This window comes from Mesoplodon densirostris, chromosome 1, assembly GCF_025265405.1.
Source record: "Mesoplodon densirostris isolate mMesDen1 chromosome 1, mMesDen1 primary haplotype, whole genome shotgun sequence".
Classification (NCBI taxonomy): domain Eukaryota; kingdom Metazoa; phylum Chordata; class Mammalia; order Artiodactyla; family Ziphiidae; genus Mesoplodon; species Mesoplodon densirostris.
Genome location: NC_082661.1, coordinates 170,929,871 through 170,957,044, shown reverse-complemented (window position 1 = coordinate 170,957,044; position 27,174 = coordinate 170,929,871). Strand labels below are relative to the sequence as shown.

The 27,174-nt window shown below is 55.5% G+C and overlaps 1 protein-coding gene across 3 annotated transcripts in view; it reads left to right on the top strand.

Annotated features, from left to right (window-relative positions):
• The window catches only part of ZMIZ1 (zinc finger MIZ-type containing 1), a 234,236-nt gene that overhangs the window by 120,921 nt on the left and 86,141 nt on the right, over window positions 1-27,174 (top strand). For all 3 annotated transcript variants that reach the window (XM_060111504.1, XM_060111493.1, XM_060111499.1), the window contains exons 5-7: window positions 4,878-4,986; window positions 11,089-11,202; window positions 18,471-18,576. In XM_060111504.1, coding sequence (XP_059967487.1) covers window positions 4,927-4,986; window positions 11,089-11,202; window positions 18,471-18,576 — 280 coding nt within the window. In that variant the 5' untranslated portion in view covers window positions 4,878-4,926. The remainder of the gene's footprint in view (window positions 1-4,877; window positions 4,987-11,088; window positions 11,203-18,470; window positions 18,577-27,174) is intronic.

Sequence of the window (27,174 nt, the reverse complement as noted above, 5' to 3'; positions counted from 1 at the left end):
TGGAGCCTCCAGCCCCATCCATTCCTGGTGTTAATAACCCCAATTTCCCAATGATCTTGGTGGTTTAACAATGTCACCTCACCTGTGAGTATCTCCTTAATCAGCCAGACATTTTGTTCTTTTATAGATTAAGACATACACGACACACAGTTGTCCCTGTGACGTCTCTCCTGTCAATGCTCTGGGTCTCACGGGTGTCCCAGGCCTAGCCATTCATTTCTTGGTTCCTCCAACATGGAGCCCCAGCCTGGGAGAAAAGCCCCCTGGTGTCTAGATCCAGCCCAGACATGCTGTGTGACCTGGGAAACAGCACCTGTGGGCCTCAGACTCCCCAGAATAAAACCAGCTGAACTCGGGGTGGTGGGAGACCTCAAAACACCTTTGGCCAATGATATTCTGAGCATCTTTGAATCCAGAAGCCAGCTCAGTCCAGCCACTGGCCTCTAGAAAATATTGCCCATGAGCCAGAGTGGAGACGAAGCTGACAGTCTATCTCCCCTTTACTGTTTGCTTCCTTGGGGGAAGCCTGTGGCCCTGTCACGGCTCAACAGGGAAGGACAACCTCTGGGCCCCCAGGTGGCTGTCTGGGTGAGTCTGGACTCCTGGTGCCTGCTTGGGACTTCCCTGGGTAGGCTGAGCAGCCCCAGGCCCCAGAAATGATCTGTCAGTCATTCTACAAGCATTTATCAAGGCCCCACTAGGTCTCTGCCACTAGAGACAAAAGGCCATGCCCATCCTGGGAAAAGTTCCTACTTTTCTTTCTTTCTCTCTTTTTTTTTTTGGCTGAGCTGGGTCTTAGCTGCAGCACACGGGATCTTCATTGCAGCATGCAGACTCTTAGTTGCGGCGTGCAAACTCTTAATTGCAGTGTGCATATGGGATCTAGTTCCCCAACCAGGGATCGAACCCGGGCCCCCTGCATTGGGAGTGTGGAGTCTTACCCACTGGACCACCAGGGAAGCCCCCCAAAAGTTCCTACTTAGAGACAGAGTGTTGTGTGGCCACCTAATCCCTCACCAGGTTTCCACAGTGCAGGTTTCTAGCCCCCTGGGCAGTTAGCTTCATCAACAGCATCCCCTGCTGGCCTCTTGGGCCACCACAGGCCCTTTGTCCTGGTTGGCTGCAGCCTGCAGCCAGGGGACTGAAGCCTGCACAGGCCTAGGGTTTCTTTGTATTTTCCTTCAGGCTCCTCCTGACTTGGCGCAGGCCTTTGTTTTTTTCTGGGTTTTTTTTTGGCTACGTTGGGTCTTCGTTGCTGTGCGCAGGCTTTCTCTAGTTGCGTCAAGCAGGGGCTACTCTTCGTTGCGGTGCACAGGCTTCTCATTGCAGTGGCTTCTTTTGTTGCGGAGCACAGGCTCTAAGCGTGCGGGCCTCAGCAGTTGTGGCACGCGAGCTCAGTAGTTGTGGCTAGAGGGCTCTAGAGCACAGGCTCAGTAGTTGTGGTGCACGGGCTTCATTGCTCCGTGGCACGTGGGATCTTCCCGGACCAGGGACTGAACCCGTGTCCCCTGCATTGGCAGGTGGATTCTTAACCACTGCGCCACCAGGGAAGTCCCGAGGCCTTTGTTTAATGGGTCCCTTTGGTTTGGCATCCCTGCCCCACTGACTGTGGAAATGGCATTCTCTAATTGGGACCCTGGCAGCCAGTGTTCACTCATGTCCTGGGTGGGGCTGGAAAGACACAGCTCCCTGTTTACCTCACCAGGCCAGGTGCCTGGGAGACCACCAGGGTCTCTTCCACTCAGATGGCATCTGGCACCAGGAACTGAAGTCGCCTCCCCGAAGGTGGCATTGGCTCACTCCTGCTCTGGGCCCCACCCATGTCCCTGCTTCCCCCACCAGGGTTTGTCCCTGGTCCCTGGAGTCCTCATCATGTGAGCACTGGCTGAGGTTCCATGCAGGTAAACTCAGCAGGAGAACCCCAGCCGCTGCTTGGGGGACCTACAGGTATAGCAAGGGGAGTAACCCTGTCACCACTCTCCCTGTTGACACACACACACCTACAAGACGGTGGTACCCTCCACCCTCCCTGGCCCATCCCCAATACCTGTACAAAAGTTTTGGTTGTAGTGGGAAAGCCAGGATTCTGGAGCTGCTACTATAACACCTGAGCTTCAGTTTCCTCATCTGTAAAGTGGGGATATAGTAACAGTGTCTTTGCCTAGTGCCTGGACCAGCACCTAACTTATAAGAGGAATTCAACAGTCACCTAATAGGTGACATGAAGTGGATATGGGGTTACACCAAGAGTTCCATGAACCCAAGAAACTGATTTCGTTTTCATCTCTCATGCCCCGTAGAGCGAGCACAGTATAGATATTGATACATGTTTACTAGGTGAGTTGGAAGCATGCATGGATGGGCAAGGGGAGGCTGAAGATGTTTGGGTGGGTGGGTGGATGGATGGGCAGATGGGCATTTAACTTGGTAAGTAATGGAGAAGATGGATATCTCGGTATGTAAATGTGTGATAGTGGTGTTAATGGAAGGATGCTGGTGGGGTGAGGGTAGGAGAAATCAATGTGGGGATGCTACTCCCATTTTTACCTTTTTGCTGGAAAGCTCCAAGATAAGGTGAATCCAGCAAGCATTTATCAAAGTGCAAATGCCTAAATGACCCAGAAACTCCACTTCCAAGAGCGTGTTCTCTAGATTAATTCACACATAATGATGTGGCTGATATAAAAGGTGATCCTTCAACACTGTTGGCAATAATAAAATCTGGGGACAGCTCAGGCCTCATCACTTGGGCTAGAGTGTGAGCCCCTGGAGGAGAAGGGCCTTTTCTAGGACCTCGGGCCTTAGGACGGCACCTGGCAGGGGTGGACATTCAGATGGCAGTTGGATAAATGATTCATCGGTGCCTGGGAATACTGTGCAGCCATTAAGAAGTGAAAAGGCTCTTTATGTCTTTATGTGGAATAAACTTTGAGATATTATTAAGAGGAAAAAAGCAAGGTCCAGATAGTGTGTACAGAATGCTATTGTTTTATGGGTTTTTTTTTTGAGGAGTGGCAGGGGATAGTACACATAGATATTTGCTTCTCTAAGGTGAATCCCTCAGAAGGAGACGGATGACACTGGTTCTCTCCGGAAAGGCCCCTGGGGGCTGAACAAGGCCAGCACTTCACTGGACACCCGTGATTTTTGAACCACGCAGATGAGTTGCCTTTTCAAGCACAAATGGAACAATAAGAAGTGCTTTAAAGGAGCTGTGTAGTGAAGAACTCCTTGGAAGAGGAACAGGGCATTCTTTGCGAGGCTGCGGCCAGGCATGGTGTCAGTTTCCCCAACCAGGGTGCCCATGCTGGGGGCAGAGAGCCAGGGCATGGGAGCAGACAGGCAGACAGACACGGTCCAAGCTTCCAGTAGCCATGGGACTTGGCAGATTTCAGACCTCAGTTTCCTCATCTGTAAAATGGAGATGCTTCTAGTCTTACAGAGTAGGCGTGAGGAGTCGAGAAGAGAATGCAAGGGCCCAGCCTACAGAATGTACTTGGTAGATGGGACCTGGTGACATGGACAGAGATGAGGGGCCTTCAGGGGGCAGTGTTTTGGAATAGCAGAGAAGGCCAAGTGCTGGGGGCCTCTGTTGAGCACCCTATATCTGACCCATGTGTCTACAGCCTGGCTTATGGGAGGGCAAACAGCCAGTGATGAGCAGACGTATGCTTTGGCCCGAGGACCTGGACCCATGAGCAGTGGGGGGACCAGAGGTGAAGCCTCTCTCTTCTCTCTCTGTCTCGCTGCCTCTCCTCCTCCATCGCTATCTCCACCTCTGCCTTTGCAGTCGAGGCCTCCCTGGAGAGGCCTGGGGGCTCCAGGGGCCTCCTCACATGCATGCTCATGTGCCCCAGGCCCAGCGCCATTCAGGAAGACTGAGCCTCTTTTTTTTTTTTTTTTTTTTTTTTTGCGGTACGCGGGCCTCTCACGGCTGTGGCCTCTCCTGTCGCGGAGCACAGGCTCCGGACGCGCAGGCCCAGTGGCCATGGCCCACGGACCCAGCCGCTCCATGGCATGTGGGATCCTCCTGGACCGGGGCATGAACCCGCGTCCCCTGCATCGGCAGGCGGACTCTCAACCACTGCGCCACCAGGGAAACCCAAGACTGAGCCTCTTGAGTGTGACAGCTGTGTCCCCCAACCACTCGGCCGTGAACTGGCAGTCAGAGCCCCGGGGCCTCGTTCGAGCTCTGACACAGGCTCCCTGTGCCACCCCGGGTAACTCCCTTCCTCTCTCTGAGCCTCAGTCTCCTTATCTGGAAAAGGGGGGCGGTGCTGAGGGCTGCCCTCCTTCTTTCCCGGGAGGGCAAAGGGGAAACATGGAATTGTGGTTTGCAAACTCTAAGGCGTGGGGGATTCGGGGAGGGCACCCATGACGGGGCTGCTGCACTTAGACCACACATGCAGTCAAGGTCGTCATGTGAGAAGATCCCTGTGCACATGTGCACACACATGCGCCCACACGCACACACAGCCACATCGAGTGGGTAAGCCCTGTGCTGGGAACCTGCGGATGGAGCCGTCGTCCCTACCACTGCCACCCAACACGCACATGTGTGTAGAAATGCGTGGTGGACACGCCTGCCCAGTGCCCACATGAGCCACCCACAGAGAACACCCAGGAGCACCTTCTGCCCTCAGCCCAGATGGGGTTCCCCCAGGGCTGAGCGTGGAGAAGCGCTGGCTGGCCGTGGCCGCAGTTCCTCCTTCCAGCGCGGGGCTGCCCAGGGCAGAGGCCACCACAGCTCACGAAGGGCCCTTGAACCCACTGGGAGCCACCGAGGCCAGCACGCCTGTGTCAGGGCAGGAGGGTGGCGATGAGGCCGGCGGGCCTGGCACAACCCCAGTGACACCCACTCTCCTCTGTCTTCACAGGCTGGACAACGTTCATGGCTCTCGGGTAGAACCCAGTGAAACGGCCAGAATGAATTCTATGGACAGGCACATCCAACAGACCAATGACCGACTGCAGTGCATCAAGCAGGTGGGTGTGTGGTCCGGGCTTGCTCCTCCACCTCTGGCAACCAGGCCTGCTGGCGAGGGCAGGGCAGGCGAGGCGGGCAGAGCAGTGGGGATGCTCTACACTGTATAGCTGAGCACCCAAGGTGCTGGGTGGAGGTGACAGTGGGCAAGGCTGACTGCCTAAGTCTCCCCAACTGCCCACCTCGTGAGAATGTGGCTGGCACGGACCAGCCTCACGCTGGAATCACTCACCTGGGTTCAAAGGCCGGCTCTCTCCTGTCCCTTCCCTTCCCTTCCCAGCTGTAAGACTTTGGGCCAGTGTCGTGCCCTTTCTGAGCTCTGCTGTGCACTCTGGGCTGTTTTGAGGATGCAGTGAAGTGCCTACTCTCCTTCCCAGACCCAAGCTCCCCACTTCTCTGCTCCAGGGGTTCTCTGTAAAGAAACAGAAAAGGAAAGGTCCTGGGAAATTCAACCGTCTTACAGAAAAGGAAACCACCGCCCAGAAGGGGGAAGGGAGTCACCCGAAGTCACACAGTCCAGCCCCACTGGTGCCAGGAGGGCCTCGTCCCAGAGGGTACAAGTTCCCCCTCCTGCCTGTGCTCACACCAAGCTTAAGACGCGATTCGCCTGCCAGTACCCTGTCTGGATTGTTCACGGTGGGCTCAGAGGTCCCCACTTGAAGAAGCCTGGTTACGCTTGGGCCGGCAGATGCCCCCCAGTGGTGACCAGGAGTGATGCGGCCACCCTCTGGGCTCAGCCTCCCTGCAGCCCAGGGCAGCAGTGTCCCTGCACAGGCTCCGGTGTTGTTTTACTCCAGGAAGGAGCAGATACGGCGGAAGGGGCAGCGGCTATGCCATCAAACCGACCTGAGCCCAAACCCTCCCTCCTCCACATACTCACCCACGGTATAATCTCAGGCCTGTCCCTCTGTTCTCTGAGCCTCAGTTTCCCCCGTGAAGTGGTCCAATAAGGCTGACCTTGTAGGACGCTCTGAGGACATTGTGGGCGGAGCACGTAGCCCAGGCTGGCACGCGGCAGGTGATCAGCTCACTGTGGCGGGGCCTCTCGTCCTCAGTGTCTCAGTGACAGGGAGGGGACAGCTGTGGCGAGGCCCCTGGCTTAGGCGGGCTTAGCTGGCAGCTCGGGTAGCCAGCATAGCCCTCTGGCCTCAGGACCCCGGGGGGAGGCAGGGGCAGAGCTCACAGTCCCACCCCCACCCAGCATGCCCCTCCCCGCCGAACACCAGGGCCCAGTGGAGCTGAGGCTAGTCGGCAGGAATGAGGGATGTGTGCTGTCCCATCAGCATCAGGCAGAGCAATCTCAGAAGCCTGGGCCGGGTCTGAGGAGAGGAAATTGAAGAAGACTTGTTACAGATTGAACTCCACCGAACAGCTCTCCCAAACGCCAATTACGCCTCTGTTCCCCGTCGCAGAATAGAAACCAGACGATGGGCTCCTCCTCCCCTGCCCTTCCCTCCTTCTCCTCCGCCTCTAGGCTCTGCGGGACTCTCTCCCAGCTCTGCCTTTGACCCAGTTTCCTCCGCCCATGAGGGATCAGCTGTCAATGGCTCCACCCCCAATAATACAGTCAAGCCCCTATGCCAGAGCCCTCTGTGTGCTGGGCAAACAGCTCCCCCTAAAACCTGCTCACAACTTGACTTTTCTCTCTGCGTCTGATTCCCTGCAGGAATCAGGGCGCCCTTTAGTCCCTGGGCCTCCCAGGGATCAAGCGGGGGCAGAAGCCCATCCAGGAGCAGCCCTCTCGAAGCATGGCACACAGGACTCAGATTTACCAGTCAGCGAACCTGAGCCCCCGTTCCACCACTCATTGGTTTCCTGACCTTGATTAAGTCACCGCTTCATCTCCCGTTGTCTGTAAATGGGCATTGTGATGCACACCCAGCCATTGGGTCCCAGAGCTGTTGAAAAGCCAGGGATCGCCTCCACTGCCCTCCCCCAGCCTGCCCTGCACACACACACACAGACACACACACACAGAGCTCTGCGTTTGGGCCAGAGAGTAGCACACCTGTGAGGGTGAGCAGACTGTCCAGATGCCCCCCCCCGACCCTGGGCTATCCAGAGCTCCCTGTGTCCTCCACGCCCAATCCCGCACTTCCAGGCAGACACAGCTCAGCACTGATGTCTGTCTGCTCCTCAGCTGCCCCAGAGGGCGACCGCGGCTGGCTGAAGACTGTTGATTCTCAGATGTCCCGTATCCTAATTAGAAGAGAAAGGTCTGCGTGCCCTGAGGATGATGCGTGTGTTGGCTGTGCCTACCTCTGGCTGGTGGAGCTGTGGCTCCCATCGGGGGCCTCACACCCTCCGACTCTTGGTCCTGCCTGACTTCTACAGCACAGCCTTCCCTGTCCACCCACCCCGGTTCTAGCCACTGCTGGCACTCGCCAGCCGCCGAGCACCTGGCTATCCATCTTCCCTCCAGGCCTCTGTCTCAGCTACCTTTGTCCTTTCTCAGCCTCAGGTACAGGGCGAACCAGTGCCCACTCTACAACATGCCCTACTCATGTCCCCACAGGCTTATCTGGGCTACACATACAAAGCCATGCAAATCAGCTAATTCCTGCACAGCAACCTCCCCAAACCCCAGGTGCCCTTTTGAGTATCTGCACTTCCCATTTCTGAGCCCTGGTGCCTCCTGGGCACCCAGTTACCTCACCCATCCTGCTGTTTCTCCCTTAAGATACAAGCCCTGCAAGGTATACATCAGGTCTCCCACCAGGCTGAGTTCCTCAGGGGCAGAGGATGTGCCGTATTCCTCTGTAAGTCAGCAGAGTCCAGGCCAGGGTGGGGCCCAGATATGTTGGGGAAGAATGAGAGAAGGGTGGACTGACAGATCGATAGCTAAGGGAATGAATGGATGGGTGGATGGATGGACAAATGGAAAGGCAGTTAGGTGAGCGGATGGTAGGTGGATATAGATGATGGATAGATGAAGGAATGGATGAGTGGGTGGTTGGATAAGTTCTGGATGGATAGGAAGATAGGTAGGTAGATGGATGGATGGATGAGTGATGGATAAAGTAGTAAATGGATGAATGGATTGGTGGGCAAGTAGATAAATGCATGGATGAATTGATTGATTTTTGGATGGATGGATAGATGGGTAGATGGATGGATGGATCATTTGATTCACAGATGGACTGATAAAATGCATTCATCACTTGGTCTGGGTAGCCAGTCCCTAATCTGGGCATTGGTGTCCCCAACTCCTGCTCCAACAGACTCAGTGGCCAGTGGATATAGCCCAGGAGGATCTTCTGAGAAATTGTAGGGATGGGCAGGCTTCCTGGGGAGGGAGGGGGTATTAGTATCCAGTAACAGCCACAGCCAGGGAGGCCTCTGCCTGTGATTCAAATCTGTGCTCCCATCCCCATATCATCAAAGGGTAGCCAAGCTCAGCCCACCCAGCCCTGGCCCCTCCACTGGGGACCCGTTCTGAAGCTGCCAGATTCCTGGCCAGCTCTGCAGATGGACTATCCTTTGGCCAGCTAGCTCCTCACTAACCATTAATGCATGGACTTGGCCTCGTGCCAGTTTTGGGGGTTCTGGAGGTGAATGGGGCCCTAATTCTGCTCTCAAGGAGCTTGCAGGAGAAACACAAAACTGTACAGAGGTCCTAGCATATCGAGCAATAGCAGCCTTTACCTGACACCTACTCTGTAATGGGAATGTCATGACGTATGTTGGTTCTAAACTTTGCAGCAGCCCTGCAAGCTATCCCCACCCCATTTTGCAGATGAGAGATCTGAAGCTCAGGAACACACCCAGGCTGTGTGACTCAGTGGCCAAGATGGGGTTTGGTCCAGGTCTATCCTGTTCATTTCACTGCATCACGTAGCCACCTTGTAGTCTAAACAGATGACAAAAGCACAGAGAGGGCAGGAGGTTTGGCCAAGGCCACAGAGCCACAGAGCAATAGCTACTGAATGGGGTGCCTGAAGTCCTTTCTACCAATGAGTTGCGCCCATGAGTCACTACCCATAGCCCAAGCCGAAGGCCACGTGAACTGGCTGGGTCGAGAGTTGAGAAGCCCAGAGGTGGGCTGGACCGATATGGGAGGCTGGGTGCTTGGGGGCCAGAAGAAAACTGGGCCCATGAGACTGGGAGCCCAGAGCCCCAAAGAGGTGTGACTAGGGTGGGAGTGCTGTAGGTGGGCAACTCTGAGAGCACCAGGCGGTGGTTGCTGACCCTGCTAATTGGGTGTGACATCATGGAAATAAACGGAATAACTCAGTTAGCAGAGGGAGACTGCTAGGCAGGGAATTAACCGATTTGCATGGCTTTCCACGTGGAGACCAGATGCCGCCCGTGGCCTTGGAGGGGGCAGGTTTTAGAGAGGGCACAGGCGGCAGAGGCGAGGGCCCAGTGATGCCCTCTCAAAGGGTCTGCTTCTAGCCGTGGAAGTCCTCCTGTCTTCTGCAGGAAGATCACGCTCAGGGAGCTCTGTCTTTGCAGAAAGAGCCGTGTGTGGGGCTAGGGCGGGAGCTGCCGAGTGCACAGCGGAGCCTTTGGGAGACAGAGTGGGGACCAAGGGCAGCCCCACACGGGAGCATCCCACGCGCCAGGCGCTCTGCCAGGGGCCATATAAGCCTCATCTTGTTTAATCCTCACCGTAGCCCCATACCGGAGGGCTGTGTTGCTGCACGCTTGCCCTCTTTCTTTCCTTCATCTCTCCTTCTCCCTTTGCTCCCACAGAGGGAGGATACTCCAGTTCATTTCACTTTCCTCCATCCACTTTTAAATCTTGCCTTTCACAAACCACGTCGTAGTAGCAGTGATGAAACCCTAAGCAAGACAAAAATTCTCACCACCAAGCCGTGATCTGCCATCCCCATTTTACAGATGGGGTGACGGAGGCTCAGAGAGGGGAGGGGATGCCCTAGGTCAGTAGATAGTTGTGAATGAAGGCAGTGTGACTCCAGGGCACCAACCCCACAGGGGCTCCCCCAGCACATTCGGCTCACCTCCCAATTCTGGGGCCTGGCAGCTCCTAAGACCCCTCCCTGCCTTGGCTGTGAGGCAGACTCTCACCGCAAGTTGGGAGAGAGCCACTGCCCCGGGGACAGCTGCTGTTCCCAGTCTCTCCCAGCACCGAGGACACAGGGATCCCAGAAGGTACCACCATCCCCTTTGCAGCTGGCTTACACTCCAACCCCTGTGGACACCTTCTAGGTGTCCTGATGGAGGACCCACAGGCGGTCACACCCAGCCCTGGAGTCCCAGCTCGGCCCCAACCTGCTTCATGACCCTGGACTCAGTGCCTAGTTCGGCCTGGCCTGGAAAGACACGGATAAGTGTTAAGGAAGGAAGGGGTAGCCGTGGAAGGCACCCTCCACCCCTGTCAGCCCCGTGGCCTGGCTCTGAAGCAGGATCTAGACGCCTTGGCATCAGAATTCATTCTCTGTTAACTCAGACCCCGTAACTAGGCGGAGCCTGCACCCCCGAGCTGAGCCAGACTGAGCCCAGGAAATCTGGGTTTGGGGAACAGGGGTGGCTAAGCCACATACATCTGACCACGGTGTGACAGTAACCTGGGCACAGTGTGCTTGAGTGCACCTTCCCGGCTGGGTGTGGCCCGGAGGCCTCTTTCTGACGCCCCTGCTCTGGCTATTTGGCTATGGCAGGGCTTGCTGAAGCCGGAGCAGGCAGCATGGTGGTGGTGGTTACTGGGGCAAGGGTGGGGGTGGGTGCTCATCAAGAAGGAATCTCCAGGGCCAGTCTGTCCTGACTCAGGGAGAGCCAGCAACCCCAAGGATGGGAGCCACATGCCACCCTCCTGAAGCCCGCAGGGTTTCCTACCCCACTGCCAGCATCCAGAAGACATTTTAATATCTAATATTAGTGCCCTTTTCTAAACCCTGGTTCTTCTACCTTTGCAATGGGGCCGCTAATCCCCGTGCCACCAGGAACCGGGCTGGGGTTGGAGATGCAGAGGGAAGGTGGATGAGGAGTTTGAGAAAACTCATTACCCCTGGCCTGCCCCTTTCTGTGTGTCTCCTCCCCAGGGATGCCTGGGGTCTTTGCGGCCCCAGACTCTCTCACACTAACGTGTGCTGGCCTCACTCCTGGAGCCTCATGCTGCCTCTCCTTTCCCTCTCCCACAGCACTTACAGAACCCTGCCAACTTCCACAATGCTGCCACGGAGCTGCTGGACTGGTGCGGAGACCCGCGAGCCTTCCAGCGGCCCTTTGAGCAGAGCCTGATGGGCTGTTTGACGGTGAGTGTGTACTCGCCCTGCCTGTGCCTGCACCCAGGGAGGATGGCTAGGGACTAGTGCGCCTGTCCAGGCTGCTGCTGGAGGGGTGGGCCCTTCTGTGTGTACCCCTGACACACATACACCCGCAGGGAACCTGGTCTGATGGGGAGACAGAGTCCTCGGGATTACATGGGTTCTTTACAATTGGTGAGAAAGACACAGATCCTACTTTGAAGAGTTCCAAGTCTGATGGGAGTAAATGTTCCATCATAAGTAAAGCGGAGAGACTCTTGAAGGGTTTTCAGCCCTCCTTTTATCCAGTCATTCATTCATTCACTTAGGTAAACATCTTTTGAGCTCTTTTTATAGTCAGCCAGCCATCTATCCATTCATGTAAGCGTTTATTGAGCTCCTATTACATCCATCCATCCATCCAAATGAACACTGATTGATCCCTTGTTACAGGTACAATCCCCTCTGCTAAGTCCTGGGAAACTGAAGATGAGTAAGACCTTGCCAAGCCTGATTCCCTCTTTAGGGGGGAGACAGATGTGGAAAGAGGCGGTTGAGAAAATTGTGTACAAAATGGAGGCAGCATAGAGAAGGGAAGTGTTATCGGCCTGGGTGGTGGGCAGGTTACAGAAAACTGAGAAAAGGAGCCACTTCTACATCTGCAGGAGTTTGAAACATCTGCACAAGCAGCTGAGGATAGCAAGAGCATTCTAGGCACATGGAATGGCACACACCAAGGCCCAGATGTGCAACAGATCCCAGGGAACTGAAATTAACTCAGCTTGGTAAAGGTCTAGGGTACAGGCTGGGCAGAGGCCAGGCCCAGAGCTAGCGGTAACATTTGCCAAGCTTCGGAGCTTGCCAGCTGACAGCCACGTGGAAGGAGCTCAAAGCTTATGCTTGTCCCCAGCCACGTGGCCTATATCCATAAGTGTGAGGGCACCTCTGCGGCCAGTGAGGACAGCTGCTCAGAGGGTCCTGAGTCAGCTTTAAAGGGAATGTGGGTAAACAGATTGCTGGGAAGCCCAGCTACCCCAAGGCTTGGAGAGGAGAGGCCAAGACTTAGGCCTGGTTAGGCGGGATCAATAGGTAAAATTCAAGGGCACCATGTTTTCTGAAAACCTCCAGACAAGAGAGAGGTGAAAGGCCATCACTGCAGGACACCTCTTCTGTGCCTGACACTGAGCTTGGCCCACTGGATATGCCTTCTCTCTGTATCCTCAGAGAAGTCTGGTCCTGCCTTCTTCCCCACTTCATAGAGAAGGAAACTGAGATGTTGTGACTGACTTCCCAAGTTCACACAGCCAGTTAGAAGTGGACCTGAGATTCAAGTCAAGACCCGTCTACCTCTAGAGGGGATATTTCTGGCCATTAGGGATGTGAAGCAGGGATGCAGCCAAGACCCTCCCCGGGCTCCTCCATTTGTCCGAAGCTGACACCATCTGGCTCCCTCAGGGCCACTGGGCCAAATCAGGCGGCAGCCTGCACTGCCCAGCCCTCCTTATCCTCCAGCCCCCTGAGCTCCCCCACCTCACCCAGCTCCCTTAATCCTCTTTGTGGAGATCCTGGGTCAGGCTAAGCCTTGCGGGCAGAGACAGATGTTACTCCCATCCCAGCTGCTGGTAGCCGTAAGTGAAGGGGGAGGGGGGGCTGCCACGCTCCCCAGCACCTCATCCCAAGCCTGGCCCTGCCTAGGAGGTGGGGACCTGAGGCTGAATCCAACAATGGCCCTGGCCAGGCTGGCTGGGCAGATGGACAGGAGATGACTAGAAACTGGCCCTGCCCCAGCCCTGTCATTCATCTATTCATTCAACAAACATTCACCAAGTCCCTGCTGTGGGCAGGTCCTGCACAGGGGCCCCCCGAGGGGAGTGCAGTGAGCACAATGGGCCTCTCTCAAACAGCTTACCTTCCAATGGGGAGGCAGACGCTAAACACATAAGGAGTATGTAAGGATGTAACCCAGCGCCCCGTAAGAGGGGGCAGGGTGGTGGTCAGGAAAAGTCTTGGTGGAGGTGACCTCCAGCTGAGACCTGAAGAGCAGAAAGGAGTCAGCCAGGGGAAGATGAGAGAGAAGGGTGCTCCAGGCAGAGGGAACTGCCAGTGCAAAGGCCCCGAGGCTTGGTTTGTTCAAGGAACAGACAAAAGTCTCAGATGTCTGGAGCACAGGAGAGGGAGAGGGGTACAAGATGAGGTCAAAGGGGGAAGCAGAAACCAACTAACACAGAGCCTGCAAGCTAAGTGAGAAGAGTTTGGAGATGATTTGAAGAGCAATGCAGAGCTCTTGAAGGGTCTTAAGCAGGTGAGGGATGGGATGTGATTTGTGTGAGCTCTGAAGGGGAGCATCCTTGGAGGGTAGGATGGAGGGATTCTGGAGGTCTTCCTGGAGGAGGGAGCCCAAGGAAAACTGTAGGATCTGACTGGCAGGGGATGAGATCACAGGAAACTGTGTAGACAAAAGCCCAGTGCCAGCTCTGCACCCCAGTTTAAGGCATACACTTGGTTGAATGGCCAGCTCTGACCCCCACCCGAACCCCCGACCTGCCGCTTAGCCAGAAAGGGGACTTTGGCCCACTGGCCACAGCCGTAGAGACCTGAGTCTGACTGTCACTTGGAGCACAATAGAACCAGCAGCAGGAAAGGTTGGGGGGGTGGTCATAGAAGACACCCTTGGTACCCACAGCATTTTCCTGGCACTGTCTCCTTGCATCCTTATGAAGACCCTGCAAGGGGGCAGGGAAAGGCTTATCACTGCTATTTTACAAACAAGACAATAGAGAAGGGGAGCAGCTTGCTGCAGTCCCAGGCTGGTACCACTGACCCCCCCCCAGGACCCCAGGGCCCTGCTTCTGCCAGTCCTCCTATCCCCCTAGGCATCCTCAGCCCCAGCCGTGCCCCATGGGGAAGGATGAGATAGGACAGGTGAGAGATCCCAAGGGGCCTAGGCAGGGCGAGGCTGCCGAGTACCCCCCATCCCACTCCACAGCGCACACACACACACACACACACACACACACACACACACACGCACACACACGCACACGCATGGACGCACGGACGCACGCACTCGCACCGCTTCCCATTCAGGGGGCAGCCTGAGCCCTCCAGGCTGCTATCATCCCCTGGGTGACCTCTGGAAACAAATTCCTCTGGATCTGGCTTACTTGGAGGATACAAATTAAAAACCACTTAGCCTTGGGCAGTAAATGGACACATTTTTGCCACACCAGGGCCAGGCCCTGGGGTGAAGAGCCTTGGGACGCTGGCAGCCCCCTGCCCCACTCTCTCCTTCATGCCCTCTGACGCCAGGATGCAGAAGTGCAGGAGCCCCACGGCCCCTCCTGAGGGGCATCAGCACGGGCACTACTTACTCTTCAGGACCAGGTTCTTCCCTGGCCCCTCCCTTAGCAGCAGGGCTGAGCCCCCTCTCTGGGGGTCCCCCTCAAAGTCAGGCCTCTCTGGATTTGCTCCTCCTTCCTCCCCTAAGGTGGAACATGCTTGATCTCCTCGAGGAACAGAAAGAAGGCTGAGGTGGCCAGAGCATAGGGGAGGGGAGACGGGTACGAGAGGAGGTGGGAAAGGGAGACAGAAACCAGTTAGCACAGCAGCAGTGCCCTCCCCGTCTCTCCAGGGAGGAATTCCCCACAGCCTCAGAGAGTTCAGTGCTGAAGCCATGGGTGTATGGTCACAGACAGCATTCACTGAGCTGTGTGCCTGGTCCTGGCTGTCATCCTTGCAAGGAGGAGATTTTTTACCCATTCCATAGATGAGGAAACTGAGGCCCAGAGAGGTTAAATCACCTGGGTGAGATACAACAACGAATAATTGGCAGATCCAGAACTCCGTCTCATGCCTGACTCCACAGCAGCAGCAGCAGTAGCCACAAATACCTGTCCACCCCAGTATTGAGAATGGTAGCAAAGTAGGAAATGAAGGCTCTGCCCTGAGGGGCTTAGGGTATAACCATGAGACAGAACTGGGACACATGGAACTGGCAGAGTCCATCACACACAACCTTGGAAATGAGAGACATCCTTGTACCTTTACAGAAGAGGAACCTGAGGCTCAGAGAGGTTAAGTAACTTGCCTTAGGTTGCACAGTATAGGATGGAGCAGGATTGGAGCACAGGCCAGTTCCCCTGACTGCCTCATAGAAAGTCAGAGTCCAGCCACCAGCTGGGAGCAGAAACCCGTTCTTTAGCATTTCCCAGACAGCCTGTCCTGCTTCATGGCCAGGAGGCTCACTGCTTTTCAAGACAACACACTCCCTTTATGGGACTAACGTAACTGTCACATGCCTTTGAATATGCCCCCTCCCTTGCCTCTGGACTTCAGTTTCCCTCTCAGTGGCATGAGGGGCTGGACTCCCTGACCTATAGGGCCCCAGGGTCTAGGTCTCAGACAGCCAGGCTCCACCGGTCAGCCTTAGGAGCACCTCGAGGGCTGGGCTGAGCCGAGCTGGCTGGACCCAGGCAGCCAGCAGAGGGCAGCAGCTCTGCGGCCGCTCACCGCAGGCCTTTGTTGGGGAGAGGTCTTCACTGAGGGGTCTTTACGCCCATGGGGTGGGAGAAGGCCTCCCTGAAACACGACAGGAGGCTGCTCAGCTGAGCCCGCCCTCCCCACAACAGTCAATCAGACTCACCTCACTGGACTTTCCGGGGGTCGTTAGACTGGGCCAGGGGGAGCCAGGGGCTGCACCAGGTACTCTAGAATCGCAGGGTCCAGCTTAGCCTGCTCTGCCACACCTGTGCTGTGTGACCTTCAGCCAGGCCCTACCCTCTCTGTCTTGGTAAAAGGAGACTGTTGGAACCAATGACCCTTCTGAACACTGGGCTCAGGGCACTTGGTGACAGATACTTCCAGGCCTGCAGGGGAGCCCTTAGAACCAGTACCAGGCCCTTCTTGCTCAATGTAGCTAGTTTCTTTCTTTCTTTTTTCTTGGAACCAGAGCAACAGGATTAGCCAGTATTGGCCAAACAGAAGGACCTTTGCCTTTCTGCCCTCAACCCAGAGCCTGAGGGTTCTCCATTGCAGGTTGGAAGTTATGGCCTTAACCCTTTGTGGGCTGAAAAAGAAGTCCTCTCATGGAAAGAGCCCAGGCCTTGCAGCCTGACTGCCTGGCATTGCATCCTGGCTGTCTCACAAACAAGCGTTGTAACCTCAGGCTGTTATTCGTCCTCAGTCTCCTCATCTGTAAAACAGAGATAGTAATAACACTTTGTGGAACTGATGTGAGAATTTGGCACCTCACTGCTTATGAAGGAAACGTTTACTTAGCCCTCGAACCTGGGAGCGAGCATTCTCATTACACCACTGTGTCAACATAGCCCATAAACAGCAGCCTCACTGATGCAGAAGTCCAAACAAACTGCCTGTGTTCACTCGCATCCACCCCAAGGCTCTCCTACCAGTGAGGGCACCATAGTCAACATCTGAGCTGAAGTGACCCTTCCAGAACCCTTCTCCCGATGTACAGTGTCTGTCTCCAGAACTGAAATGCTCAACAGGCCATAAAGAATTAGGGGCCTCGGTTTTTCTGCTTGGACAGTGAGACTAACACTGAAGAAGACCCAACCCTGGGATGGCTCGGTGACTCTGGAACGTGGCGTGCATGTGGCCGACCGTGCAAGGGGGGGCGGGCAGGGTGCATAAGAACTGCAGTACAGGGGCAGACAGAGCCCGTGGGATAGCCCAGATAGGCCTGGGGAGACAGAAGACTTCTGAGTCAGGGGCTTCTGTCTGCAGCGGAGAAGCTGAACAAACATTCTAACCTGAGAAAGTCCTTTTTCCTCCCGCACAGGGAGCTCCCAGGAGATGGAGGTGGGGAGGCAGGGCAGGAGGCGCTGGTGGTCCTGGAAAGGGAGGATCCACTGGTTCCTTCCTGGTGCAACACGGACACTCTCTCTGGGCCTCAAGTGTCCATATATGGTAAATGAGGTGGCTGGCCTAGATAAGTAGGTTTCCCACACTTTGTAGCTCTAGAGCCCTTGTAATGAACCCCTAAAATATAAAGCATATAATGGGTAACTCTTCTAATGGCTGCAGGAGCCGGGCCAAAACCCATGGCAGCCTCGGCCCTCTGAGGACCTCCGAGTGCCTCTGCAGCAGGTGGTCTCTAGGGGCTCGACGACGGAGCCTTCCCTTTCTCAGAAGAATGAGCCCCACATGTGGGAGCACTCCTTTCCCAGACAGCCATAGCCGCCCCAGCTACTTCCTGAAACGACTCCATTTTCCAAGGTCCTTTCTTCTTAATAAGGAAACCTAATTTGGCAGCTGTTAATGAGGAAGCTAGGCAGGAGGGAGCAGGTCTGGCTGGCGAGACACCTGGGAACGGGCAGGTGTGAGCCTGCGGAACGGTTCATGGGGCCCCAGGAGCGTCCTGTTCCTCACTGCCCCCCACCCCCTAGGACTGACAGCCCTCCCAGCCCCTGGCTTCTCCCACTTCCAGCCCACACGTCTGTGGCTCACAAGGAGATGGGTGGGAGGCCTCTGGTCTGAATGCACAGCCGGCGCTCTTATAGGTGACTCCCGTGTGCAGAGCCGGCACTTGGCGCTGGAGACAGACCCCAGGCTGAGCATGACAGCCCTGCAGTTTGGGGACTAGGGTCTGAGAGGCTGCAGAGCGCTTGGCACGGAGCTGGGGAGCACCAGGCGTGTCCATCTGGGGAATTCTAAGCTGTCCGTTTGGCAGCTCCAAGCTGGAGCTCCTGGGAAGCAGTGAGTCCTAAATCAGTGCTTCTCCCCAGGTGCAGATTCTGACTCAAGAGGGACCGATGCCGCTGGGTGGTGACCGTGCTTGGAGTATTGATGATAGCAAGTGCCCCGCAGTGGTGGCTGCTGGAGCTCAGTGAGGGATGGGGGAGAGCTGGGAGGCATGGGAGACTTCCTTGAGGGGAGTTTGAAGAGCTGCACCTGGGGAGCAGAGACCCTGGCCTGGGGCCACGCAAAACGCGGTAGTACAGCATCCCCCCGCCAACTCCTCGAATGGGGCCAGATTTGAAAGTGGCAGGGCCCGGGCTTTGGGGTCAGGCCTACCTCTGGCCTGGAAACCCCTGAGGGCAGGGCCCGGGATCCCAGGGCCTGGCATGGAGGAGGTGCTTATCCGTGTTTGCTGAGTGACTGAACGAGGCAGTTTGAGTCCCAGCTCTGCCTGACATTGGGGACCTGCCTTAGCCTGCCCGCCTCACCTGTGAAATGGGCACATCTGCCACTCTGGATTCAGAGGCCTGGCGTGGACAGTGACTCACCCCTGCCCTTCCTCCCCATCTTGCTGGCAGGTGGTCAGTCGAGTGGCAGCTCAGCAAGGATTCGACCTGGACCTCGGCTACAGACTGCTGGCTGTGTGTGCCGCAAACCGAGACAAGTTCACTCCGAAGTCTGCCGGTAGGTGACGGCTGGGGGCTCCACGGTATCGTTGGGAGTGGGGGTGGGGCACTGGACTTCAACCCAAGGCTGTCACCACCCCTGTTGGCTGGCATCTCGGTTGGTCCAGGTATGGCGTGAGCCCCCGAGTAGCAGCAGCTCACCTGCTGGCCTCTTGAGCCCACAAGTAGGGCCTGTCCCTCATCTCAGGGCCAGCAAGGGGCCCAGGGCACACCACACCCCAAAAACAGGCTAAAGGGAGATGCACATCATCTCATTCCATCACCACAGTGACCCCTTGGTGTAAGTGCTGTGATCATCCCCAATTTACAGCCCAGGAAGCTGAGGCTCAGAGAAGCTGCAGAGATTTCCCCAGGTCACACAGCTAAGAAGTGGCAGAGCTGGGATTTAAGCCCAGGCCTATACTCCAGAATCAGCATCCTTAACCCTGAGGCTCCACTGCATTCACTTAAGATTTTTTTTTATTTAAAATAAAACACAAATTAAAATAAAAATGAATCAGTACATTCAGGATTCTAAAAGACTGCTCTGTGTAGTGTTCTCCATTGCAACTCTGTCCCGGCACGGGACCCCCTGACTCTATAGTAAACAGAGGCCACGGAAGGTGCCAGGCAGCATTCTGTCTGTGAGGGCTTTAAGCACACTAAAGATGCAGCTTTACCTGTCCCTCCATCCTCATTACTTTGCTTAAAAGCAGGGGAAGCTGTGTAAGCTTTTACTTGAACAGACCTGGACAACCCAGCCCTGTCACTTGCTGAGTGTGTGGCCTCTGAGCCTCAGTTTATCTCCTCGGGAAGGCAGGAATGACAACGAGACCTGCGTTGCCGGGGTCAGTGCCAAGCAGTGTCTAGATGTTGTTAACGTTCTCTATGGAGTCTGAACAATTCATTGAAAAAGAAAAAAGTCAGTTATTTCCTCTGTATAACAATAAAACAGACGTTTTCTCTGAATTCGTCCATCAGTTCTTTGGAGTGTATATAGAAACAGCTTAATGCAAACGTTTAAAGGACATCTCATGATGGGTTTTCATCAGTCTGCACAGCCCACAATCGCTTGAACACGGGTTTGTGCTTTGCTGTGTTTACGACGGTCCAAGCACGTGGATGGCAGGTCACGTATAAAAGGTGGTGAAGGTCTCATTAGCCAATAGCTGCTCTGAGATCCCTGACGTGCCAGCCTGTGTTGGGATATCGCTATTGTATTGAACTGCTTGCCAGAAAATGGTCTTGGAATCTCATAAGAGACGTCTGTTCCTGATGGAATCTGCAGTTTTAATAATGACTTAAGTCAATACAATTTTGACAAGGTAAAAATTGCTGCTTATCCAAGAAGCATATACATCCATATCGCTATTTAGTGCTTGCTCTTTGCAGGCATCTGGCCGGGGCTGGGTTGTGCTGAGGGGTAAAACAGATGTGGTCTCACCTCGGGAAACGTACCGTCCAGAGCAGGGATCGGCAAACTTTCTTTGTAAAGGGCCAGATCGTAAATAGTTTAGACCTTGCAGGCAATATGAAAGCAGCCATAGACAATATGTAAACAAGTAAGTGTGGCTAGTTCCAAGAAAGGCTTATTTATGAAAGTAGATGATAGGATAGTTTCCTGATGCCTGGTCTAGAGGGAGAGAAAATCATCGACCAGATAATCACAGCTGTTTGCTGTACACCAGAAACTAACACAACATTGTAAATCAACTATACTTCAATTTTTAAAAAAAGACATGCAAAAAAATCACAGCTGTATGTGTGACTGTGTGCGTAAATTCAAGCTGTGATGAGGGCCATGAAGGAACGGTCTCAGGGATGCCACAAGACCCCTTGGGAGTGGGGAAAGGTTTCCCTGAGACCCAAAGGTCAAGTAAGAGTTGAGTAGGGGAAGAAAAGGAGGAAGGACTGCCCAGGTAAAGGGAACAGCCTATGCAAAGGCCCTGAGTTAGAAGCAAGCATGATTTTTTTTTAGCAGAACTAAAAGGAAGGCCAGAGGTTCCAGAGCTCTGGGGCAGAAATCAGCAGCAGTTAGACACACAGGGCCTGTCTTGAGGGTTGTCCTAAGAGTAACGGGAACGTGGCTAAATTCTAATTTTGCAAAGATCGCTCGAGCTACAAAAGAACAGATTGCCCAGGGGAGGCCGGTGTGGATGGAGGGAGCCAGGTGGCAGATTGCTGGGATGTCAGGATGAGGATGATGGTGGCTGGACCAGGAAGTTTCCACTTCCTGTGGAGTGGAGTGGAGACAAAGGGATGACTCCAAGGGATATATAAAAGGCAAAACCAAGACAGGGAGAGCGTGGCCAGAGGGATAGAAGGAAAACAGGAGAATGGGCTGTCCCAGAAACCCCAGCTGCTCCCCTGGTCCACGTGTAGCCCCTCCTTAAAGGGTCTCTCACACCCCTGCTAGTACGTTCTGGGTACTCTACCATATTTGCTTCAATGCCCAGCTCTGTGAGACACAGGATATTTTCTACATTTATGGATGAGGAAATTGAAGGTCAGAGAGGTCTTGTGACTTGCCTGCTGTCACACAGCTCGTAAATGATAGAGCTGAGAGACTTGAAGTCCTGGCCTCCCGAATCCAGACCTAAAGCTGTGCCCACTGCATCACTGTTGACCCTGGGACCAGTTGGGGACCAAGATTTAGGAGGCCTCTGATCACCTGGGCCAGGATCTGAGAAGCTACTCCATTTGGGAGAGCTCTTTGCTTCACTCAGATCTCTCTAGCATGGCCCTGCCCTCCTCTAAGTGGTATTTCCAGCATCACTTCTTCTCTTGAGACAAGGGATTTGTTCCTTCCCCATCTGTACCCCCAGTTGTGCACTGCTCTTTACAGTCTAGAGAGCCCTTTCCCATGCATGTGTCTATCTAGTCACATGATAGGTCCTAGGCCCACGAGGTGCATTCTCAGTATACCCATTCTGCAGCTGAGAACACTGAGGCCCAACAGGGCCTGTGGCTTAGCTGTCACTTGAATTCACTTATCAGGAGTCAAACCCAGGTCAGCCCCAAGAGCCATGACTAACCACCTTTCCCAGGCCGCCTGCCCTCTTGAGAAGTATGAGCCTCACGGCTCTCAGGGTCCCCGTCATCCCCCTGCTTGGCCCGTCTTTTGGGAAGGCAGGGCACCAGTCTGATGGGAAAGACTTCAGCTCCTGGTTTCGTTGGTTGGGTTAAAGGGTCCGCAGGGGGCAGGCTTGACCATGAGAGGGGTGGAGACCACAGAGAACACAGCAGTGACCCCAGATTCCAGAAACGACTCCAGCACTGGCCCCCATCTTCTCCACATTGCCCACCTCCCAGAGCTGTGGCCTCATCTGTAAAGAGGGATTATATGCCGATCCCACAGGCTGCCCGGGAGGATTAAATGAAATTCCCCAGGCGTGGTAGTGAGGGGCCCAGCTAATACCTGGCGCACAGTGGGTGTCCAGTCAATATTACTTTCTGGCCTTCCTTCTCTACTTCTGTCTGTCTTTTTCCCAACATGGTTCCCGACCTCTCTAAGGCCCTTTCTGCCTTAGTGAGGCTGTTTCCCACCCTCTCTTTCCCTGAGGCTCTGTGGGTGGGTGCATGACCTGCCTAACCCCACCTCTGGGTACAGCTGGGAGAGTCCCCATGGTGTCAGTTGTGTGTGTGCAGTGGCCACACCGGCCACTACGGGGCCCACCTGGGCCTCTCCCAGCCAGGCTTCTGCAGTTCTAGAACACGCTCTGTCCCCAGAGCTCCTGCAGCCTCTCCGCCCTCCCGTCTTCCTGTCTCTGTCTGGGTTCCCACTCTGCCTCACTGGCTAGTGCAGTGTTTACCCTCCCAGTCCTTCCCTCTCCTTTCTCTCTGAGGGTCTCTGACGCTGTCTGTCTCTGTCCTTCCCTTTTTTGCTGCCTCTGACTTTCTCCCTGCGTTGTGCTGTGTGTGTGTGTGTGTATATGTGGCGGTGAACATGTCTCTGCGTGTGTGTGCGTGCGTGTGTGCGTGTGTGTGTGTGCGAGTGTGTCTCCCCTTCTGCCTCCCCCACCCCTCTCCCACTCTATCTCCCTGTCTGTCTCTCTTGTCAGGAGGCCAAGCTAGGGCCAGAGGACCGGTGGGATGAGCTCATGCAGCGAGAAGCAGAGCGGTGCTTTGTCAGGAGAGATGGCGGTGCGCTGGGCTGGGCTGTGCGCGCCAGCATTGGTGGGCTCTGGAGCAGGTGCTCAGGCCTGGGGGCAGTGCTGTGCGGTGTGTGTCTGTGTGAGAGAGAGAGAGAGAGGGAGAGAGGGAGAGAGGGAGAGAGGGGGAGAGAGAGAGAGAGAGACAGAGCGTGAGCGCAAAGCAGACACTGCAGCAGACAGCCAAGTCAGGCGTCTCCACGTGGGCCCCTCTGATACCCAGCCCCCAGCTCTTTGTTCTGGTGCAGCCTTTAGCCTGTGTGCTCGCACACGGGAGCACGCGCACACGAGCACGCACGACAGCATCCTCCTCGTTGGGAAGGTCCTTGGGGGCCCGCGGCTCCCTCCTCTGCCTCAGTCCAGGAGCTCACCTGCCTTGCGCCTCCCCTTGTCCCCTCCTCCAGGCCACGGCAGGCCCTCCCGCCCCCCCGAGTCGCTGCCTGCCTGCTCTCGGCAATTTGGCAGGCAGTGCTGAAATGTCAGCCTCCCTGGCACCAAAAGGCCCACGCCTGCTGGCTTCGTGGGCACCAAGCACCAGGCAGTTACCATGTCCAAGGTCCCCAAGAGCCCTCTGTGTGCCTCTGCTACTGTCCACGCTTGAATGACCCTGTCCCTTTGGTTGCCCCTGTGAACAGCCCAGAGGCGGGTTAAAATAATAGAATAGGGAATGTCAGGACCCAGGGGATGGGGAGCCCAGGGCCCAGAGAAAGGGGGATCTGCCCCAGGTTACAGTGAGGCGGGGCAGAGTGCAGACAAGAGCCTGGGTTGCCCACTGCCCGTCCTCACGCCCCTCTTGCCTCCCTGAATGATGACTCCGGGCTCCCTCTGAGAGGTGAGAGGCAGGGGGCTGCTGGCAGAGTGGAAGAAGTGGAGAGAGTCGCAGGTCTGGGAGGTGCCAGGGCATCCCGGGGGCATCCTGGGAGAGGCGACCAGTAGGCATTTGGAGAAGGGACCAGAGAACTCAGGAGAGAGGTCAGGGCTGAAGAGGCAGCCCCTGAAACCTCCGAGGAAGAGGAGGCCAGCCTTCTTAGGGACAGGCAGAGGGCAGTTGTCAACGACCTGCTGTGGGTTGGATGTGACCTGCAGACAGCTGAGGTCCGACTGTTCAGCAGTTTTTAAAAATGCATATTAGTTGCCAACATTTGCTCTTTGGAAGATTGCACTGTCCAGTCAAATGCCTGGCTTCCTTTGAATGGGAACCTTGGACCCAGCCCGGCACGGACTGGGTGGTGGCTGACCCCTCGGATAAGTGCCGTGCTTCCCGAGTTGTCTCACACCCCAAGCATTTCCTGAATTTGGAAACCTGCTGGGCCCTGTGGACATGTGTGTTTCTTACCTCTTTTCTACACACACGCTCACATCCCAACACAGCAGCCTGAGCCCCGAGCCCAGGAGTGGAAACCCAAGCAAAGTGGATCACTTGCTTTGTGTTGACAAACATCTGCCTGGTCTGGTTTCTCCAGTGTGCTGACGGCAGACCACAGGAAGGGACTGAGGCATGCCCTGGGCCCCCGGCCAGCCTGGGAGGTGAGGAATCAGGAACGTGATGGGGCCCCTGCTCTGCCCCTCCCGGTCTGTGGCCTGTGATCCACTCAGGAGGGGCTTGGGAGAAGCTTGGTCCTTCTTGGAAGCCCTCGATCCCAGGGGAGCTTCTGCAGCAACTTATGAAGCAGCCCTGAGGCTCAGAGACAGACCCAACCCCAGGGACCAATGGCAAGTGTCCTGCCTCCATCAGAGGACTGGGATGGGGCACAGACCTCAGAGGCCAGCCAGGTCATTTCATCACTCCCACCCAGGACACCTTAAGCAGGAGAAGGCAGGTCATAAACCATCTTCCTCTGTCGTTGAAAACAATCCTTCTTGCTCCCACCTAGCTGAATGGGGGGCTCTCAGACCCCCATGGTGGTGGTCACATTCCTGGCCTCTCTTGGTGTCCCAGCTCCTATCTCTACCTTCACGCCTCCCCCATGGCCTGTCTCCACCCCCTCTGCCTCTGCCCACCCCAGAGCACGCAGCCACCTTCCCGTCACCATCACCGGGGAGGACAAATGGCCTCATTCAGGGACACCCTGCCAGATCTGTCTCTCTAAGACAAAGCTGTGCGCAGCTCTGCGTGGAAAACGGCTCGCAGCCGCCCAGTGAGCAGGCAGGATTGGTGGGTGCAAATTACAGGGGGATTTATTAACGCTTGCTGGCTCCCCCCAGAGAAAGCGGCAGGTGGGCCCTCGCCCTTGAAATGCCAGGCCGCCCGGCTGGGCGCCTCATCGAGGCCGGGGACAGACTTCCTCCTGGACACCAGCCCCCACCGCCACATCTGAGCTCAGCAGAGCTGGGATGTGAGGGAGGGACTTGGCTTCCTTCCTCCTGCTTGGCCGCCTCTGCACTCCAGGTCAGGTCCTGCTCAGGAAAGGGCTCTGGATTTCATCACCCAGCCCCTGGGAACTGACTCTCGGTCAGCTCTGTTTAAAGGACAAAACCTGTTTATCACTCACCTTCTGTCGAGTCACTGCTGTGAGCGAGGCCACTGGGGCTCTTATCAGCACACCCATTTTGTAGAGGTGGAAACCGAGGCTCTAACAGGGACAAGACAGACCAGGTACATGACTTCCGGGGCTGGAAGCAGGACTTGGACCTCCACGTGATCAGATGTGGAGCACAGGGAGCTGTCCCTCTTCTGAGTGACCCTGTGTGAGCAGGTGGGGTAGGTCGTCCTGGGCCAGTGGCCCCTGGCTCCCTCCCCTCCCCCAGCTCCCTGAGGGCTGAGGCCCGGTCACTCTGCTCTTGGAGAAAAAGAACTGGGGAGGAGCTCGTGTGACAGAGGGTTTGTGGACCCAGCTTTCCCGGGCTAAGGAATTGGGGGGAGGGGTGTGCGATGGTCCCTGGGGTGTCTGGAGTGAACAGTGAGGAGGGAGGCAGTGCCGCGGAAGAATGAGAGAAGGCAGATTTGGAAATAGCTTCAAGGTCCTGGAAAAGGGAACTGAGTATTTCAGTGGCCATTAAAAGTGAGGTCCCCTAAAAATGATTACCATCCGGAAATACTTATGACATAATATTAATTTCTTTTTAGAAGGGTAACAAAATGTCATGCTCAGTATGACCTTGACCAGGTGCAAAAACAAAATATACATTTGGTTAGGCAGAGGAAACAGAAAACAGAAGGGAATATACCAAAATGTCAGCTTAGAAATCATGGATCTATCTGGATGGGGGGAGGTAGCTGACTCTTTATTTCCCATATTTTCTGTAGGGAGCATGGATGCTGTCTTGGTCAGGATGGTCGATGGTCGCCATGGGCTCCTCTGGAGTCTGGTTGGAGTTGGCAGGGGTGGGGGGAGGTGAGAGCGCCCTGGTCTTCGGGCTGCTCAGCGGTTTCCCCAGCACAGCCCTCTGCTTCCCGAGGGCCTGCGGGGCAGGCCCCTGCTCGCTGTGGGGGCTACTCTTCCTGCCTCCTTCTCTTCTGTGGGGTTAGCTCATCGCTGGCTCCCCCCACAGAGCCAGGGTGTGCAAGGACACGGCTGCCTGAGGCCCAGCTGGTGGAGATCTGCTTTCCGGGCCTGTCCAGAAGGAGAGGGGGTGCGGGGATGAGGGCATTGGCTCATGGCAAGGGGGGCCTGGGGGCCGGGACCCTGACAGGCCGTGCAGAGCCCTCTCAAGATGGGGCTGCTTGTCTTACCTGGACCCTCACAACTCCAGTCCAGAGCCCCAGCTGGGACTCCACACACATGATTGGGATGGGGGTCTGTGAGGCAACAGAGGAAGGAGAGGCCACTGGAGGTACCTCAGTCAAATGATGTGTGTCTGAGTTTGGGTTTCCCCAGATGCAGACCCCGCAATGAAGATTCCAGTGCAAGCGATTTATTTAGGAGGAGCCTAGAAAGCGCCAGTAGAGAAGCAGAGAAATGAGATGCGGAAGGGAAGGAGGAGGATGAGAAGTGTGATGTGAAGCAGTGTGCCTGCCGTGGGGAGCTCCTGGAGAGAGAGCAGAACGCGCCCCTCAGTCAGCCTAAGAGGCCAGGACGAGGAGGTGTTCATCCAGCATCTAGCATCCATTATTGGCTGGGGGCTCCTTGGGGTCAGGGTGTGGATGCACCCTCCAGCACTCACCTTGGCGGAGATGCCAGGAAGAGCCACGGCGCCCGTGTTAAGCAGAGGGTGTGTGATGAGGCATCCACAGTACCAACAACAAGGCACCCAATTTCCATCTCCTGCATCCCATCCTCATCCGCACCCCCCACGCCGCCGCCATATTCCAGTCCCGGCCATATTCTTCTGATTGTATTCTGCATATTGTTGCTTACTTATTCTGACTTCAAGAGAGGAATTTGAGAAGGAAACTTTCTTTTTTGTTTTGTTTTTACAACTTTATTGGAGTATAATTGCTTTACAATGGTGTGTTAGTTTCTGCTTTATAACAAAGTGAATCAGTTATACATATACATATGTTCCCATATCTCTTCCCTCTTGCG